Raw genomic sequence first — 20,376 nt, forward strand, 5'->3', positions numbered from 1 at the left:
CAACACAGCGCAATGGTGGTACTGCTATGTCGAGTTAATTCATCAGTACCGAGTCATTCTTCTGTACTTCATAGTTTTTTCTTCCACTTGTTTGGTGCATGGCACTTGATAGTGAGGGGCTGACTTCAAATACCGTTTTCTATCTATAACTGAGTGAGGCTTTCGTTTCATTTCTTCTGGGGCCTGGGGGAACAACCGGATACTCAATTTTCTATACTAGAAACTGGAAGAGACCTTGACATATATTAGTAGTCAACCTTTTAACCGGATCTATTATGTATGAATATTTTTGTATAGTCTTTATGATGTGTCAATATGGCACATGAAACTGAGGGTAGTCCTGCTATACAGACCAAATCGTTAAAATAATCTAATATTTTGATAAACTGAAAATTGAGCTAACGCATGTTTGTACTCCTGAGTACAATGCCTGAATTAGTATAAGGCCAGTCTCAGTGCACAGTTACCAAGATTGAGAATTAGGTAACTGTGCCTGTTGAGTGTCATTGGGATGAAACTTCTCTCACATATGATGAAACTCCTCATTCTCTCTCCTCATAAATACCTTGCCAAGTCAGCAAAATTGGTGATGTGGCATGGAAATTAATGCTCATGAAACCCTCTATGAAACTCCCATTGACACTAGCCTAGCAGATCGACAGGTTGTGCCAGTTTTGGGCTCAATTGGAGCTTTCTAGGATCCAAGACTAGAAATAGTGTAATACTGCATATGGGACAGTCTGAGATGCTGGCAGCAGTATTTGTTCTATTTAGGGCTTAGATACTTAGATCAGATCCAATAATTCCATATAAGGCCCAAGGATATATCTAAGAGCTCTTTTAAGGAGCATCCTTTGACTCATGTATGGCTTCATAGATGACGCCTGCGGCGTGCATTTTAAGCTTCCTTTCTTTTCCCTAGTCTCATTGCAACTATTATCAGCTCCCTAATCGTTTGGCTTGTGTACATGTGGATTTGTGGTATATAGACACTGAATCCTTTAAAAATCTGAAACTACTGTCTACTTATATCACTAACGTCTTACCTTCTTGTTTGCCTTTATCTTTGAGTATGGGACAGACTATGTGCTGCTTGTCAGGTAAAACAGCTGAAATAAGACACATCAACTCCATGATGCTCTTGCAGTTCAGGAATATCTGAGCACCCAACTAGATGTTCGAATTGACCGTTGATTTATGCCTAGAGTTCCAGATGGATGATGTGCTCTTGATTTTGGTTCCTTGAGCTGGAGACTTTCATGGACTTTTCATCGATCGGTATGACATAAATGATGAATCATGAACATCGATAGGATATTACATTTAAATCTGTCATTGCTGATTTTAGTTTGAGCTCCAGGGCTTACATTTATGTTCTTGTACGACAGTTTGGAATTTGGAGCCCATACCATAGTCTGAACGATATTTCTTTTTCTGTTTTAGCCTCTAACACCAGTTTTGGATTCTGGTACCTTGAGTGCGCTGCTTGCTGTTTGTGTTTCAGTTTTCTAATTGGAAGTTTTCCATGCTCTGTTCTGCGGATGAAGAAACATCTGTAGCTTGAGGTTAAACTACTTAATTTAACTCCCTTGTAATTAGAGTATTTGTTGATAGTTGATACCCTTCAAATATGCTACATGCTATTTGGCAGACAGAATAGTTGAACTAAAACGCATCGACTCCACGATGTTATTGCAGAAGCGCCCAACTTGTTGTTCAATTCAACCAATGATCTATGCCTTGAGTTCCAGATGGATGGTCGTGTGAGCTGGAGATTTTAATGAAGTTTGCACCGGTCTAACATAAAAGATGAATCATGAACTCTAATAGGAAGCATGTTACATTTTAAACCTGTTATTTCTGATTGTTATTTTGAGCACCAGGGCTTACATTACTGCCTTCTTCTTTGTTGTTCTACAACAGTTTGGACATCTTTTTTTTTTCTTTTTTAGCCTCAAATGCTTTTGACTGGAATCTGGTGCTTGTTTGATGTGTGTCACGCAGCCAAAGATTCTGAATGGATAGCTTATATCTATTTTTCACCAGTTTTCCATTGGGCAATTTTCCACTCCGTTATAGGGATGACGAAACATATGTACCTTGTGGTTAAACTACCCAATTTTAACACCCTTCAAAGGAGAGTATTTGTTGATAGGTTGGCGCACAATTCTTGGTTCTGTGCTTCAGATGCTGCTCTGGGAGAGTGGCTGTTTTCTGTGTTTATAATTGATCAGAGAAACATGCCGCGAGCCGCCTGCCTAGAAAATCGGCAGAGGCGGCCAAGACGTGTAACTACAGCTGACACGTACAAGACGTATTCCCTGCCCCTTCTCTCAGTGAGGGCTTGGTATACAGCCTGCTTGCAGCAAGATTCGATCAAAGATCAAGATGGCTACTTTGTCGCCTTGTTGCATATTGGAGCTAGGAGGGGATTCCATGGAACGTTTACATCTGCCTTCCCGTTGAAGATTTGCAGGGGAATACAGTCACGCAACACATAACCCATTCAAGCTCAAGCTTCGTAGCTAAGCAAAACGATCTACTCCTGCTACTTCAGCAGCTGGCGCAGCGAGTGGGCCGGAGAGCTCGCTCCCCGGCGGCTAGCGGGTGCGCGCGGCCGGGAGGTCCTGGCCCCGGAGGAAGTGGTAGAGCATGGCGAGCGAGCGGGCCGGCGCGAAGAGCGGCACCTGGTGGCCCGCGCCGCGCACCGTCACCAGCGTGAGACCCTCTTCGTACTCCACCGCCCACCCGGCCACCTGCTGCCGGTAGTACCACGCCCGCCACCCGCCCCACTGCGCCACCGCGTCGGCGGACGCGTTCGCCCTCAGCCTCTCCCGCGGCCGCAGCCCCATGGCGTTGATGCTGTACCGCGTCGACGTCACCGGCACCCGCCCGTCCGTGTCGCCGCTGCAAAACGTGCCATGCCATGCCATCGCGGGGTTTTCAGTTCATCAGTGACATGGCTCACCGTCAGTAGTATGGCAGAAAAAGGAAATGCTCGAAGTCATGTACCTGTAGACCCAGACGCGCAGCCCGGCGGCCATGAGCTTCTTGAGGATGGGCAGTATGGTGGCCGGCGAGTCGTTCCATTTCCTTATCACCTCACTGCAGCACAGGCACGCAATAAACAACCGTTACGTTCCGTCAGAGCGGATGCTGAAACCGTGCAGCAGCTTCGCAGGAGACGAAAAATACGCTACAGCCGGTGCAAAGCAGAGGAGTCAATGCGCGTGCAAGTTGCAACCGCGCCAGATCTGAGAAGGAACTGGCCGGTGCTGCACTGCTGCTGATAAACGTATTCATGGCGGCTGGTGGATGAGTAATTGGTGGACCGTGGACGACAAGGTAAACAGTGCACGCGCGCTGGAAGGGCCGGACGTAGGCTGGCAGCATATGCAGAGAGGGAAGAACAGTGACTGCGGAAGCCGGGCGTGCGGACCTGCAGGGCGAGTACGGGTAGGGCAGGCCTGTCCGGTTGGCGTGCAGCGCGCGCTGCACGTCCCCGCGGTTGAAGTACTTGGTCACGTACGCCTCCGTGCACGGGTCGTATCCCGCCGGCACACGCTTCAGCCTGTGCCACGCATCCTGCAGGTGCCCCAACGTCACGGGCAGCCAGGCAGACGAGAGAAAACCAATCAGCCAGTCACATCTTAACTTGTGCCCTGTCGTGTTCAAGGACAGTGGGGAGAGAGAGCAGCGTACATGCTTGGAGAGGAGGCGCGGCGCGGCGACGAGACTCGCCGGGCGCCGGGGCTTGGCGGCGGCGGCTGGCAGCAGGCACGTCGGCGTGTAGATGCTGTAGATGTCGATGTCGTCGTAGGCGCCCAGGAAGGCGCGGAGCGCCGGGGAGCAGCCCTTGCCGGGCCGCCCGCCGTCGGCCTCCTCCTTGAAGGAGTCGCACTCGCGGCGCACCGCCGAGTAGAGCTCGTCGGAGATGATGGCGTGGCTCCAAGCGTACTCCACCATGCCCAGCTGGTCCGTCGCGTCGTTCAGCACCGCGTTCCCGATCTGCCACACCATCGCCCCGTCAGCAGCAGAAATGGTTTTGCTTTTCCGACAGAGCGGCGAACAATGCACGCATGAAATTACTTTTATTTTTTTACTAGAGTTCTAGGGAGCATGCGTGAAATTATTACTGCCAGAGCAGGCGCAAAAGGGTTTGTCACGAACCACGCTTTTTTTTTTTTACCATGCTGGTTATTGGAGGATTATTAAAACTAAAGCGGTAAAGCTCCCAGGGCGGGGTATATCCGCATGCACGCTTATGTCTGCCATCTACTTTTACTACAGCGCAGCAGCACTGATTCACTTCTCTCTCTCTTTTCCTTTCCGTCTCCGCTTTATCTTTCTAGAATACTAACTGATGGCCGATTTGCTGAGCTAAGGCTGCTTAGTAGTAATCCTAATGGCATGATTGCAGGCTTAAGGGGCCCCAGCTTTGCTGTCAAGTTTCCTCGTAAGGGGAGCTCAGGCCTTAGGCAAAGCTTACCATGAAACCTTTGATGTTGATGGCTCTTTCCCTGCTCGCCCCTTTCCTCCCGTCGTAGATGAGCTCCGCGAGCTGGGGAACATAATGCCCTGAAAAAAGCGCGATGCAGAGGCGTGTCACTGTTTTTTCTTTTTATCGCAGATTATGATGCAGCTTAAGAAAAAAACTGAGGTTTTGGGCCGTCTGATTTACCGGCGTAGCTCTCCCCGGCGATGTAGAAGTCCCGGGTCTTGAACTCGGGGAACTTGTCGAGCCAGTTGAGGAGGAAGCTGTACGAGTCCTGCGCCGTCACGCGGTCGCCGAGCCGCCGCAGGTCCGCCGTCCGGTTCGTGTAGGAGAACCCGACCCCCACCGGCGCCTCCAGGAACAGCAGGTTCACGGCTGAGAAACCATTGCAATCGAAAGGACCCAGTCACACAAGATTCATCCAAAATTCAGAATTCAAATGAGCAGCAGAAAACTTAAAACTGTGCTTTGATGTTGCTTGCTTGCCTTTGTTCCACGCGTAGGCGTTGCGGGTGAGGTTAGCGCCGTAGCTCCTGACCAGGAACGGGCCCAGCTCCTGGGCGGCGCCGTAGGCAACAGAGGAGCATCCAGGCCCTGCAATGGCACGTCGCGTTCTTCAGACCATCACAGGCATCAGTCAGAACGGAAAATCATCGTCCGATCACGCGCTTGCTACAGTGCATTCGTAGCGATCGAGTGTTTCGCCACAAGGGCAGCCTTATGTGTCCTTATCCGTTCCTCCATTGGTTGCTACTGCAGTTCTCAGAGGCGCCTATGGGAATTGTTTACAGGCTAGATGCGTAGGCTTTTTGGGCACTGTCTATACCGAGGCCTTGGCCTTGCAGGAGAAAAGAAATGCAAAGGTGAGGACAGAGCGGAGAGCGGGGCGACGAGACAGCTGATTTGCCAATCAGAAAGGCCGCTCTGCCCTTCCCTGGCGGTCAAAGCGTCAAAGACTCGTACTTCCGTGCAATCAGTAATGCCTACTACCCTTTCTTTTCGGACTATAACAAATTATCAACTGCAGATAAGAAGATTATCACTGAAGTCAGGAGATATAGCAAGTAATAACTCTGACTGACTGACAGAGTCTGAGACTGAATGATACGCGTGAAGCGTCATGACAAAAGACTTGGATTCTCTAGTTTGGTTTCAGACGAACACATGCTCACGTGCATTGGTATCAACTTTAAATCATATAATATAATCTAGGATTACGGCTCATAATCCCTCTTTTTATCTTTACTGTGCCGTCCTTTGGTGGTGGTGGTGCCCCATTGGCCCCCCTAGAGCTACAGCCATGTGAAGGAATGCTAAAGGACAAGTCGAAAGAGAGAGAACAATATCTGGTCGCCTGATGGCTTAACAGTGTCGCCAGTGCTGCTGCAGCGCAGGTGCGGGGGCGAGAAACTGCATCGCACTCGCAATGTCCCTCCGTGGTCGCCGGCCGGCCGGAACAGCGAAGCTTTCTCTCTTCCAGGACCAGGGCGCAGGGCCCTGCTTACCGCTCGTACGGCGGCGTCGAGCCTTCTTTTGCTCTTTCGCAGCGTCTTTTCTCCTGCGCCGGGAGGGAAGGCTTTGCTCTCTGCAGCCTGCCCCGAGATCCGAACGCATGCTCTCGGCTCCTCTCGTCCTCTCCCCCTGTGGATCCTGGTGCTTTGCTTTGGGGAGCTTTTGCTGCCGGAAAGCATCGTTCTTCCGGTGCAGCACGGTGACCACCACACGGGGGGCCACGGCCTGTGCTTTCCGACTTGCCGACGCATTTTTCGTTGGTGGAAAGAACAAACATGAATGCGAGAACATCACTGATCCTACAGTTTTTACTTGGATTCGTGTCATCTACCGCTATATGTGACGGTTTCTGTTTATCCTATATTACTATCACGTTTTTTGAGGAATCATATTCCTATGTCACTGCCTAGAGATGCAACTATATTTGCAAACAAACAAACGTTTCATTGAAATGTCACTGCCTTTCGTTTGTGAAATGAGAAGCAAATGGAAGAATCAGAGATGGGCAACAATCACGGGATCTACAGAGCTAGGGAAGAAACAACCCCAGAGGCCAGAGGCTCAAGTCGTGCGTACCTCCGTTGAGCCAGAGCAAGAGCGGCTTCTTCTCCGGCTCGCGCTCAGCCTCGAAGAACCAGTAGAAGAGCGCCTTGCCGCTGCCGCCGCCGCCCGAGCCGACGTCGACGTAGCCGGCGTAATGCCTGAACCCGACGGCCGGCTGTCCGGGCAGCCCGGTCACGAGGTCCGCCTCCGGCCGCGGGCTCCTCGGGGACACTCCGGTGGCCGAGTCCGGCGCCGTGGCCAGCGCGAGCATGAGCACCGCCATGGCCGTAGCCACAGCCATGGTCGTTTCTACGGGCAAGCGTGGCGTGTGGCGATGTGCTCTGCCTCTGCGCGTTTGAGGGGGGAGTGGTGAAATGGGGGAGGGAAGGGCGGTTTTAAGGGCACGTTTGGTTGGTTACCAATTGTGACCCTTCCAAAAAATTGGCGCGCCCTCAAAATTTGGCCTGGGTTTGGTTGCCTGCCGATCATTGGCTGCCAACTTCCTCCTTTTTTTTTTTTGATAAAAGCTGCCAACTTCCTCCTAGTTGCACCACAGAACCAACGCGCGCAAAAACACAGGCGGCCAAATCGCTCGCCAACAATTTGGCAGCCAACGGAAGCTCCAAGAGCTATGTGGCAGCAGCTTATTAGCTGCACGAATACCCAAAAACAAGGATTAATAGGCTTTGATCGATAATATCTCCTAAACGGTAAATCTAATTCACAATATGTTTGCGTATTAATACTTATTACAATTAAATCTACAAAACAAAATCTTAGTTGACTACATTTAGAGGTAAAAAAATTCAAGACATGTGAACCCCACATGTCATGCTTACATTATATACAATATTTGACAACTACCAGTAAGGTCACAATCCAAACATTACTGTGCCCCGGTTTTGGCATCGCCCATGATTTAATCGTAACCAATATTTGGCGCGGTAAACCTGGCACGAACCAAACATGCCTTAAAAGCAGAGGAGGACGTGTGGGGGTGGGGATAAAGTGGAGGCGAGGGGGTTGGCAGTAAATGTTTTTCATTTTTAAGTTGCCGTAGCGGGGGCAGTTAGGAAATGAATTTGCTAACCACAGTGGGTGATTGGAGGTACCTTCTTGGTTATCTGGCTCACATCCAAACTTTTGATTCCTACTAACTGCGTGTCAGAGCAGTTGTTTATACTACTATGTACGTGGGGTTTTATAGGATTTCTAGGATTCTATCACGTGACCAGGTTCTGAATTCAGATTGTAAGAGAATGCAATTTGGTTTTGTCATTGTCTTGCATTGAGCGCTCCTACATTAAAAAATGCCAACCGATTTAGCGACTGAAGTTTAGTTGGCAGTTCGTGCGTCAATGGGATTGGGCGTAGTGGCGGGATGTCAGCGGCTTGTAACTGCCAGGCGCAGCAGCCGGCAGTCTGAGGCACTGCTGCCAGGAACAGTTACGGACATGATAGTATGCCAAAAACGGGACGGTTTCAGCGTTGAATAGCATCTCCGTGTTCATTCTGGAGAACTTGCATGCCTACATTGAGCACTACTAGTAATGCTAAACGACCAAGATGGCTAGCTACAAAAGTGAACAATGCTGCAGCACAGATTGATCAAACGCATTACTCCGAGATGTACATCCTGCACCTGCAACGTCACGCTCCAAGCTCACTCTCTGATCGCCCAAGCTTCAGCGAGATCACGGCACCCTTCCAGCTATTCTCCTCGGAGAAAAACGCGTTCAGGTCGATCTCGTCAAGAAGCCTCTTCCTCGCCTCCTCCACTCTCCGGCTGCACGCGAGCCGCTCCTGGGCCTGCTGCTCCCGCCCATCCGGCGGATGCGGCGCGCTGCTGCTGCCTTGGGCCTGCAGCTCCTGCCCATCCGCCTGCGCCGCGCGCTTGCGCTTCTTCCTCGGCCTCTTGGGCTTGTACTGGCCGAACCTGGCCTCCAGCTCCTGGGGGCTCCACCGATGCCCGAACGCTTCGAATCTCCTGAGAAGGGGGATTGAGAGCAGAACACAGGAGGGACGTAAACCATGATGAACGCAGCAGCGATTGCCATTGTTAGGGGGCGTTTGGATGCCACGGGCTAAACTTTAGCCCTGTCACATCACACGTTCGAATGCTAATTAGGAGGATTAAATATGAGCTAATTATAAAACTAATAGCAGAACCCCTAGGCTAAATCGCGAGACGAATCTATTAAGCCTAATTAATCCATCATTAGCGAATGGTTACTGTAGCACCACATTATCAAATCATGGACTAATTAGGCTTAATAGATTCGTCTCGCGATTTAGCCTAGGGGTTGTGCAATTAGTTTTGTAATTAGACTATGTTTAATACTCCTAATTAGTGTCCAAACATCCGATGTGACAGGGGCTAAAATTTAGCCCCTCCTGGCCAAACACCCCCGGAACGCGTACGTACCTGGATATTTCCTCCCAGAGTCCCACCTTGCCGAGCGCGTTGGCGAGCCGGAAAGTCTCGTCCATGCTTCCTCTGATGCTGTAGAACAGCTGCGTCTCTTCTTCGCTGAAGGGTGTCGACGACGAGGAGCTCTGCTGCCCAGGATCCATTGTGACTTTGACCGTGAATAGTTCCTCTTAGCTTGAAGCTGCATAACGAAAAGGCAAGAGCCGTTAAATTGCACTGTGACAAGTTGAAAGCTTCGTGTGAGCAACTGAAATAAGTGTCCTCGCTTAGATCAGTTAGACATCTGAAAAAAAAACAAATCAATGGTCGAACATAAAAACAATTTCAACCTCAAGTGCATTTCCTTGATCGCTTGCACGCACACGTATAGTTGTAATTTAAGAAAGGTGCCTTCAAAATTTCTTCCAACAACCTCGAATATTGCTGAAGGCACCTCTGAGAAACACATTCAAACTAAGCATCGAGGCAGAGTTAGCTACAAAATCAAAATCCACCGAATTGTTTTTGGAACTAACAAACGAAACCACACTGGAAGCAATATTTGTAACCAGGCACAATAGAATCAGCTCATGATCAGCTGCAAGTAATGTTCCAATTAGTTCCATTGCTTTATCAATCGACCGTAGGAGTAGATATGATCCATATGCAGGAATGCAGGATGCGGATACTGGTAGCGCACGAAAGTTTTATGGAGTGAGCATAGAAATGTTCCCGCCCATCCAATTCGCACTATAGGTACAGACAGAAATATAGTACCAAACAATTCCTGAAACGGGTATATCCATTTAGGAGCTACTCGCGAAATTACATAAGAAATGGGAGATCATACATTCAAGATCTGATTAATAGCAAAATTAGTACATAAAAGATGAGAGATAAAAGATCGAATCTGGAGATACTATCACAGGAGTACTAAATTAGTGCGCATGTCATATTGTAGTGGCAAACGAAATGATTGTGCTAGCGCAGAACAGTTAGACATCTGAGAAAATTCCTGCTCTAAAACGTCACAACTGAAACCGATTTGAACCTCAACAAGTGCAACGACATTTCCTTGATCAACTGCACATATGTTGCTAATCTCTTGTAGGGACTGATCAAGCATGGCGCTACTCGTTGAATAGAATTCTTGCAAAAAAAAAAAAAGGAACAATCCGGCCGCGGCTTTAAAATCGAGGGCCATCTCAACAGAGAAGTCGGTGAACGGGTGCTGCGCGAGGACTGAGGATTACCTGGATCGCCTGGTTGGTTGTAGGCTTGTAGCAGTAAGCATTCGCGCGCTTGGGGCCGCGCAGGCGGAGCTCGGCGATGGTGGCGTAGCCGCGTAGGAGCTTTCGGCGAAGCGCAGTGGAGGATTCGTACCGGGGCTCGGCGACGGCGTCACCAACCGGTGCAGCGTGCAGGCAGGACTGGCGATTGAGGGGCTCGGCGGAGGTGGAAGCTCGGCGACAGCGGCGTGGGTGGTCGAAATGCCGGAGGCGCGGCTGCGTGATGGCAGTGCTCAAGGGGGGAGGAGCTCCGCGGCAGCGCGCTGGCGAGCCCTAGCGGCAGCTCAAAGTGATGGCTGGCTGGTGGCTAGCTCGCTGCTTCTCCCCATATATCTCCGTGTGTGAATTGACCTGCGATCCAGTTGGAGGGTGCACAATGACGGTGGTCGGCCGGCCAGGAAGGTTAGGCAGGCGTTAACGTCATTTTCCCAATGCAAGAACGAACAAACCGGGAGTAAAAAGTTGATTCGCGCAAAGTGGGTTTGCGCGCCCTGTTTCCGTGTATCCACGGCTCCACGCCAACCCAACTCGCGCTAGCCCATGTGACAGGTGCGTGTTGTCTGATTATGGGAGCAGTCAATTTGTTACCACTATTAGGACAAGGTCTACCTCGTAGGCTCGTCGTAGCTACACTACCAGCGCAGTAGAGTACATCCTTGCATTTGCATTTAGCCCCGATTTGATTTTAAGGAGTTCCTAAAATTCCTAAATTCCTATCGAATGTGTAGATACTAATTAGAAGTATCAAATATAGACTAATTATAAAATCAATTGCACAGATGGAGACTAATTTGCAAGAAGAATCTATTAAGCCTAATTAGTTCATAATTTGACAATGTGGTGCTACATTAAACATGTGCTAATGATGGATTAATTAAACATGTGCTAATGATGGATTAATTAGGTTTAATAGATTCATCTCAGGAATTAGTCTCCATCCATGTAATTAGTTTTATAATTAACTCATATTTGATCCACATATTTGATGTGACATGAATTTTAATCCAGAGTAAAAATCCAAACACTCCTCAAACCCAAACCCCCAGATTCTGTATTGCACTGTGTGACATCGATCTCTCTATTAGGCCGTCACACGATGGCACCGTGACAACGACCTCAAGTTACCGGGGAGTGACAGCCGAGTTGCTGTGGTTTGGGAGCCCCGACAACCAATGGTCCAGTGGCACGAGAACACCATGTCCATGTCACCTTTGTATACGTGTCTTACTTGCTGTTGACCATGAGTTTGATTTTTTTTTTTGGTATGTGCACGCAATGTGATCGGTCACGACTCACGACGCAATGTAGGTGGAGTGACACGGCCGAGCTCAAAATATTTTGGAAGCTGTATCTATGACTGTAATCAGCTCTTTGCTTTGCGCGGCGTTGATGCAAGTGCATCAGGCTACAAAACCAGATGGCTGCATGCACACGCACTGGACCAGTTTTGAGATATAGTCCTTGCAGATAACAAGAGATAAACTCTATTTTAGTAATATTTTGTAAGGGCCAAACGACATGGTTGCACACGCATAAGACCAATGAGATAAACTCCACTTTAGTGACATTTGTAAGAAGGGCCAAACCTGGGCTGTTCACAAGAGATAAACCACATGATGTGCTATGGGTCATGGGCCTTGCTAAAGGTTTGTTGGGCCGGTGCGGACATGAGCTGCTGTTGTGCGTGTGCGGTGTGCCACTGTGCCCAGCAAATACGTCATGACGCGGCGCCAAATTTCACCTCTAACTACAGCTTTCTTAATCAAATCAGCATTCAACGCAACAAAACTGATAGGAAAAGAACACACAGGTAGTCCGCACATCATTCTCCACATACCTTTTACATTATTTGGGCAGATAATAGCACAATATCAGAGTTCTGAACAAGTTTTTTTTTGGGTTGCAAAGAGATATCTGAACAGTGAACAAGTAACAAGCACTGCATAATCGGATCTGCAGAAAGGAGGAAACACAGATAGCATAATCTGAACAAGTACATAATGTTGGCCGATCCAACGAAGACTTGGTGTTCAAAAAGCATACACACAAGGGACCCAATCACTAGGATGCATTGGGCACGCACACGAACGCGATGCAGAAGCCAGAAGCGCATGCAGTTCAACTGACACAGAGTCACAGATAAAGGCGCGGAGAGCACCCGGATCACCTCACTTGGCCACCTTCCCCAGCGCCGCCTCGAACCGCATGCAGTCGACGATGTAGGCGAAGCCGTAGGCCATGTTGGCGAGCGTGGCCTCGTGCAGGTCCCGGCTGGCCGTGGCGGTGGCGTCGGCGGAGAAGAACACGCGGAACCCCCTCACGAACGCGTCCCGCGCGGTGGTCTCGCAGCACAGGTTGGTCATCACGCCACACACGACCACCTCCTCGGCGCCCGCCCGCCGCAGCGCCTCCTCCAGCCCCGTGCCGGCGAAGGCGCTGTACGTGCTCTTCTCCACCACGAGGTCCCCCTCGGCGCGCCCGGCGCCCGGGAGCAGCTCGGCCGCCGGCGTGCCGGCGTCGATGCGGTCCCCGGGCCACCACTCGCGGAGCGGGCGGCTGCGCGGGACGTCGTCTCGGTCGACGTGGCGGGTGTGCACGACGGGCATCCCCGCGCTGCGGCAGAGCGCGACGGTGGAGGCGATCGCCGGCATGATCGGAGCGGCGAGCGAGGCGAAGTGGCCCTGCACGTCGATCACGAGGAGAGCCGCCTTGCGGGGGTCCGGGTCGCGCCGGCGCGTCTCGTACCTGGTGTACGTGGGCGCTGGAGGCGGCATGGCGGGCGGGGGACGCCGGCGGTAGTGGAAGGTGGGATCCTGGCTGCGTGCGCGGATCAGGGAGATCTCGAGGGAATCAGGAGGGGTTTGGGCTGTGGGCTGTGCTGGTTGGTTGGTGCCGACTGCCGCCGAGTGGGGAACGAGAGGGAGGGAGCTAGGACTCCGGAGACTTCCAGACGCGACAGATACACCCGGACACCCCCCACCCGGGCAGCAGGAGCGCGAGTTGGAGCGAGCGGCCCAGGCCTCCCGTTGCCGGTTTCGCATGCAGATCGACTCGCGACGACCGTAAGGCAAGGCACGCAGCAGGTGGCCATAAAGGGCCGTTCCTGGCCTCTGAACAGTAGGAACATAGCGCATGGTAGGCTGTAATTTTGTAATCTATTAGATATACTAAAGTGGCTGGCTTCGGGGTGACATCCATGTATTGTGGGACCCACAAACTGTTTAGTGGGATCCATGATGGACCCATGTACTATTCAGGTGGGACTCGTGCACATTGATGATGCTACGATCCTATCGAGTGAGTTCCATTATTAAAAAATTATATTTTTTCCATTATTTGAAAGTATAAAATATATTTAATTATTTCTTGCATATAAAACCAATAACTAACCTTTGTATACCGCATTCACATGTGGTAGCCTACTACTTTTTGCACTGCTTTTACTTCATAAACTTGTAAATTATGATTGAATTATTCGTTCATTGCTAATTTTATCTTTTGTCCCTACAAAACCAATAATCAATGTAAATCAATCCGTCAGCTATACCTACTAGCACCCAAAAGTTAGTGAATTCCTAAGTAAAAAAGTTATTTGTACCTCTATATCAAAATGTTTGGGATTGGCGCGTTCTCAGATTATGAGCTACTGTGCCACCGATTTAATGTAGCTTTTGAATTTGATTCAATACATCGTATGATGTTGTTTTGAGTATAGTAGAAGACAATATTTTTTCATTATTACTTTAGATTAATCTTTTTTTATGCGGGCCTGGCTAGTTTATTTTTCAAATAAGTGGCAATTGTAGCAGTAATGGGCTGCTCCCCGTAACCTTTTTAGACGATAATGCAGACTTTGTCGTATTCTGCGGTATGTAGACGCACCCGCGTCCTCTGGGGTCTGGGAAGTGGGAACGGCTCCACGCTCTCGTCTGCTGGGAGAGCAAGATGCCGCTCTCGTCGGTTCATCCTGGGCTCCTGGCGCCCTGGCGGCGAGTCAGTTCTGTACCTCAGGAAGGAACTACTCGCCCCCGCCCGGGTACGCCATTCTCCGGCTTCGACGAGGAGCCCGCGCCGGGCGCTGTTGTCTCCCGCCGGGGCAGTGTGTCGTCGTCTTGCCGTCCAGGACTGGACCGTCCTCGCGGTGCCCAAGTACGACGGCGAGGGACTCCCCACAGCCGATCTAGGTGCGTACTGCATTATTTAAGAGGAAACGTGTCGTTGTGCATCTCCTGGCGCTGACACGTTTGCTCTGTGCGTAAGCCTGCTAATTGGATTACTCTGACCCACACCAATCCACAGCAAACTCAGCTATATTTGTATTATCTAAATACAAACCAATCCACATACTAGTGGATATAACTATGAGTTTGTTATAAAAAAACTATGAAAAACGCGCATATATTTGAAATAAATATGAGTCCGACATGTAGCTCCTACATCAAGAGCCGGACTCTAAAACTAAAACGTCGTGTTCATACTGAAATTGATCGAAATTTGTTGAAGATGACAGAGTTTGAGTGCCCGCTACTTTATGCTAAATAGTATGGCTAAACATATATTTGGGTCCCGCATTAAGAGCCGGACTTTAGAATTAAAATCTCACGTTCACACCTTAAAATTTTAGCAAAATTCATCAAAATTTGTTGGAGATGGCTCAATTTGACTGCCCACTACTTTGTGTAAAATAGTATGGCTAAACATACGTGTGGGTCCCACGTCAAGAGCCGGATACTAGAATTAAAACCTCGCGTTCACACTTTAAAATTTTAGCAAAATTGATTGAAATTTGTTGGAGATGACTCAATTTAAGTGCCCGCTATTTTGTGCAAAATAGTATAATTGGATATATATGTGGGTCCCATGTCAAGAGTTGGACCCTTGAACTACAACTTCTCTTTCACACTTAAAAATTTTAACGAAATTGATTGAAATTTGTTGGAGACGATTTAGTTTAATAATTAGCTACTTCATGCACAGTTGGACTTATAGGTGGGCCCACATCAAGAATCGGATTCTTAAATTGTTTTGTGAATCAAAATAATATAACCCACTCTAAACCACTTCCAAACTATTTCTTCTTAGGAGAAATCTAAACCAAACCAACCATTCGATGAATCGGCCTATTAATAACCAATCTAAAAAACTTAAAAAAACCAATCCAATTAAACTATTAAACCCGATCCAAATAGCAGTGCTATCTGTGCGTGACTTCAGCGAAATCGTTCCGGCCAAGTTCGATTTCGACGTGGTTGGACACTCCTTGAGACTTTGGGGTACGGTTCCGGTGTTCGACTTCGACTTCCACTTCCACTTCCGGAAGGGCTTCACCTGCAGTCCTTGTCCTGCATAATACGGAGTGCAATCACTATTCGAAGTCCTGAAGGCATGAACGGCTCAAACTCATCGATGGACAACGGACTCCCGGTGAATATAGCAGGCTTATGCCAGCGTGTGAATAAATCTCACAAAACGTGTCAATCTTGTCAAGAAAATATTGCATCAACGAATCGTTGTAGGAAGAGTATGTATATACGTAATATAATTCTACAATAGTTGATCGCACCGTGCAATTGCGCGTGCGGCGTGGCTTATCTGCGACGTGGTTATGTACATTCTGCTCGCGTGCATCGCAAACTTGCGTGTCAACCCGGGCAGGAACAGCTCCGATTCTTTTCCTCTGATCGCTAGCTACAGACTACAGTGTTTGCCCAATGCTCCAAGGCATAGGGATCAGAGTTCTGCAGCACTCCTGCAGATTCGGTAGACCTGATCTCACCTTTCATGTAGAGTCGACCACTAGCTCATTGCAATAAAATTTAGCATAAGATACAACTTATCCAATGGTCTAACTGTAAACACGTAATTCAAAATATAAATAGACCCACGTACCAGCCCAACATAATCTTAGAATATATATACGAGACTATCTCTTGATTAAGAGATATCTCTTCTTTCTTCTTTCTTTCTCCCTCTTCCACTAGATAAAATATTATATTTTAATCTTATGAGCTAGCTGACAAGACCTTGACCCTGTTTGTATTCGCTTATTTCTCGCTTATCGGTGGAAATAAGCTATAAACCCACCCAAACGGCTTGCCTATTTTTCGCTTACCACATAAGCCGCTTCTCCCACAGTCCAGAATACAACTAGCCCCCCGCTTTTCCCCTAAACAGCCTCGGAGGCGCTTCTTGTGCAAGCGAGCCGATTTTCCCGCATCCCCCTCACCCCCACGCCATCTCGATACCGCATCCGCTGCTGGCCCCGTCCGCCGATAGCTTCGTCTGCCACCAGCTGGCCCCGTCCGCCACCGGCTCCATCCGCTGCTGCCGGCCCCGTCCGCCGCCGGCTCCGTCCGCCGCCCGCCGCCCTCCATCGGCTCCCTTCCCTCTGATGGGCGGCTCTGTCCTCCACCGGCCACGCCGCCGCAGCTCCCGCTAGCCCCCTTCGCGGCCACCCACGCCGCCGTCGCTCCCGCCGACCCCCTCCGCGGCTAGCAGGTCCCGCAGCCCTGGCAAGCCCCTCTGCGACTATCCCACGCCGCCTGTTTGCGAACAAGCAGGAGGAAGAAGATAAACCCGAAAAAAAATAAAGGAAAAGAAAAAATAAGTGGATGACATTAGAATTCACTTATTATCAGCCTAAAATGAGCTTACCAGCCTAAAATAAGTGGATGACATTAGAACTATCTTCTCCTTGTATTCACAATAAAAATGAGCTATTATCAGTCTCAGGGGCATTTAGGTCATTTTATCGGTCAGGACAAACAATCGACACATAATAATCAGGATTGCCAAACACCCAGCTTATTCAGACATCAAATTCTCCAGACAACATACTTATCAGATAAGCGAGTTCTATAAAAAGCGTATGCAAACAGTGCCTTAGCTTGTGATGATGCCATGGAACCAAAACAGGCCTGCTCGCTCGTCAGCACTGTCATGGGCCAGGCAAAAACAAACAGGTCTTTTTACTAGTAAGGCCCAAGTGTGGCCTGGCCCCGAAACGCGCGGTCTGACAAAAAAAAAAAAACAAGAAGAAGCAAGGGCGGTCCTGGGTGGCTCGTGTACTCGTGATGATCCGTGATCAATCACCAGAACTAAACTGGACCATCTCTCAAATTCTCAACAAGTTAGGTTAAGAAAAGCACACGATTTGGTGAAGTGGAGTAGAAGACTAAACAAACCTCAACAGGTAGCGTAGGTAGCTTTGGCGTGACTCCTGGAGCACGGCGGCTACAATTTTACGTCGCCCCACGCTGAGACTGTGACGGTGCGAGCGCATGGTTTTCTAAGGGAAGATCACGGCAAACATCTTTCGTGTCCAGAGCACGTATCTTTAGTGCAACGATCCTATGCGGCTAAAAGCAACATCCCACCACACCGGCGATAATCTTTGGAGACGCCCTCTTTGCTCCTTTGCCCGTCCTCATCAAAGTGCTGTGGCACGCCTTTCAAACTTTAAAACCGAACATTGACGGCACGGTCCAGAGGCTAAGCACGATCTGTAACGGAAGTGTGGCACGCCTTTCAAACTTTAGACTGAACATTGACGGCACGGTGCAGGCCTAAAGGCGCGGCCTAGCTAGGCACGGTCCGAACGGAACGCAGGAGATTGTTCAGCGACGTAGCAACCTCGAGCCGCGTACTGACTGACAGCACTGAAAAAGCTGTGCTTCAGGTACTGCGGTTCTTCAGTACGGTAAACTGAATTTTCTGAGAAAAAGGACACTCGAACACGTTCGATTGACAGAGCAATCGCCCAAATAATTGGAACTTGGAAGACAGCGACAAGGGGGAAAGGACGGTCAGCTACTGTTGCCTGTTGGCAGCACGAAGCCGCGAGGAAGATCCCGATTTGATGCCTGGAGGGATGATTGGATTGGGAATAATTGTAGCCATGACCGCGTACGGCTGGCATCAGGCTAATCCTAGTGGTGGCATCGTCAACAAGAAGGTGAAAGAAGGTGAAATTATGTTTGAAACTACCCCTCCAACTCACAATTTCATGACACATTCAGAGTGAGTTTTTTTACCAGAAGAGTTTCATCTAGATGAAACTAGTTCCTTCTCTTCCCTCTTAAATTTCCTGCTATATCATCAGATTAGCTGATGTGGCACTATATTTAATGTGTATGAAACTCCTGTAAAACTACCACGAGAAATAGCCTTACAACCTCACCCATCAGCTAGCTACATCTAGATGAAACTAGTTCCTTCTCTTCCCTCTTAAATTTCCTACCATATCATTAGATTAGCTGATGTGGCATGTGTATGAAACTCCTGTAAAACTACCACGGGAAATAGCCTTGCAGCCTCGACCAACAGCTAGCTAATCTCCCCTGTCGATCGATGGTCCAAGGTTTTGCAGGTAAATAAATACGATAAAGCCCGGCAAAGAAAGAAAAAGCGACACAAAGGTAGGATGGATGTTGGTGGTGCCCCAAGCGCCACCTTTGCGAGCGAGGCCCACCAGGCCGCGCTAAATACTTCCAAAACACAAGCTCGACGGGCGCGGCTGCATGCACAGTAGACACACAAGATGACACTGTGACAGTCCAATTGATAATCATTGCACCAGATGGGAAACACTGCTGCTACTACTCGATGCCTAGGCAAATACTGTTAGGCTGTTCGGTGTGTTCGGCGTTTGAAAATTTTAGTGTGCAAGAAATGGAAACGATCGTCCAGGTTTTGGTGTTTTCGGTACGGTGTTCGGTTTTACTGAAGTCAAACCGAAGTCCATACCTCATCTTTGTTGTGGCTGTCCCAGTCCAAGCCTAGCAGGGAGACGGAGATCGCACCATGCCGCCCTGCAAGCGCCTGCCCTGCGGTCGTGCCCACACCGCCATTGCTTGGGACGTGCACCGTGGTCGGCGGCCGATCGCCCGCACTGCCGCTGCTCCATGCATGCGTAGCGCTGCAGCGGCCGCTCGCTGTGCCCCCACCGCCACGTGCTAGGCCAGTGGCCGCTCGCCCGCACCGCAAGCTCATAAAGCCGCACCAGCCACTCGTCTTGCTGCCTCGCGCGCCTCGAGGATGGGATCCCGCGAAGCTGTGGTGGATAGGGTGGGAGGCGCCGATGCGGGAGCAAGACGGGGAAGAAGAGTCCGATGGAGGGATGGCGAAAGGAGGATCGATGGTGAGACGATAGGGCGGTGTGGCCTTGGGCTGAGATAGGCCAAAGTCCCTATGCGCCCTGAGAGTAAGGATTGAACGGATGCCAGTAGTACATCGGTGATTCGGCTCGGCTCGGCTCGGAGCTGAAACCGACACCGATGCAAAGGATCGATTTGGGAAAAAATCAAAACCGACACCGACACGAAAACCAAAAAAGCCAACATTTTAGTTCGGTCGGTTCAATTCGGTGTTTTTTCTATTTTGGTTTAAAAGTGCCCACCCCTAAATACTATCGCAGCCTGTCACATGATCCGGGAACGAGATGGAATGGGATCTATGTGGGAACGAGATGGAATGGAATCTATCTTAATAGGAATAGTTCTCCTTTTGACCGCTAGCAGGGATGTTTGGATCCATGGACTAATTTTTAGTTCGGATCACATCGGATATTTGATACCAATTAGAAAGACTAAACGTGAACTAACTATAAAACTAATTGCATAAGTCGTGGCTAATTCGCGAGATGAATCTATTAAACCTAATTAATTCATGATTAACGTATATTTACTATAGCATCACATGGTCAAATCATAGACTAATTAGATTTAATAGATTCGTTTCGCGAATTAACCTTCATTTATGCAATTGGTTTTATAATTAACCTATATTAATACTCGTAATTAACATCTAAACATTCGATGTGACGTGAACTAATTAAAACGTGGACCGTACTTTAGTCGCTGTAACCAAACGGGCTGAATCCACAATCACCACCTGTTCCCAGCTACTGACTGACGCGCTGCAAGTATTTGCGAGCGTATTTAAAAAGCGTCCGAGTAGATACAGCTATTAAACTCCCAGCTACCCGCCAGAATCGCGCATTTAAAAAGCGTCCGAGTAGTAGAGCTACCACGGCCAGATAAGCCGCCGGTCCATCATGAGCCTGGTCCACGCGCCGCGTGCCCCCGCACGTCCACTAGCGCCGGTCTCCCTCCCTCGTTCCCCGTCGA

At 49.3% G+C, this 20,376-nt stretch overlaps 2 protein-coding genes across 2 annotated transcripts; both read right to left on the minus strand.

The window, feature by feature from the left end:
- Positions 1–2,376: 2,376 nt before the first annotated feature.
- Positions 2,377–6,924, minus strand: LOC101775335 (serine carboxypeptidase-like 35). Its single transcript, XM_004976234.4, has 8 exons — positions 6,584–6,924; positions 4,982–5,089; positions 4,682–4,870; positions 4,490–4,578; positions 3,703–4,008; positions 3,440–3,585; positions 3,013–3,105; positions 2,377–2,907 (listed from the first exon to the last, which is right to left on the minus strand). The coding sequence occupies exons 1-8, from the start codon at positions 6,849–6,851 to the stop codon at positions 2,601–2,603; spliced, it is 1,506 nt and encodes a 501-aa protein (XP_004976291.1). The 5' UTR covers positions 6,852–6,924; the 3' UTR covers positions 2,377–2,600.
- Positions 6,925–12,062: 5,138 nt separating this feature from the next.
- LOC101775744 (nicotinamidase 2) lies at positions 12,063–13,023 on the minus strand. Its single transcript, XM_004976235.2, has one exon. The coding sequence runs from the start codon at positions 13,021–13,023 to the stop codon at positions 12,418–12,420; it is 606 nt and encodes a 201-aa protein (XP_004976292.1). The 3' UTR covers positions 12,063–12,417.
- Positions 13,024–20,376: the final 7,353 nt, after the last annotated feature.

Source organism: Setaria italica, chromosome VII (genome assembly GCF_000263155.2).
Source record: "Setaria italica strain Yugu1 chromosome VII, Setaria_italica_v2.0, whole genome shotgun sequence".
In the NCBI taxonomy this organism is placed as follows: domain Eukaryota; kingdom Viridiplantae; phylum Streptophyta; class Magnoliopsida; order Poales; family Poaceae; genus Setaria; species Setaria italica.

Bases quoted from the DNA above. Each gene is read 5' to 3' on its own strand.
- LOC101775335 (XM_004976234.4), bottom strand. From the start codon at position 6,851: ATGGCTGTGGCTACGGCCATGGCGGTGCTCATGCTCGCGCTGGCCACG. The intron at 4,871-4,981 runs GCAAGCAAGCAA...ATGGTTTCTCAG, and splicing joins CGCCTACGCGTGGAACAAAG to CCGTGAACCTGCTGTTCCTG. The intron at 4,579-4,681 runs GTAAATCAGACG...CGCTTTTTTCAG, and splicing joins CGCCGGGGAGAGCTACGCCG to GGCATTATGTTCCCCAGCTC.
- LOC101775744 (XM_004976235.2), bottom strand. From the start codon at position 13,023: ATGCCGCCTCCAGCGCCCACGTACACCAGGTACGAGACGCGCCGGCGC.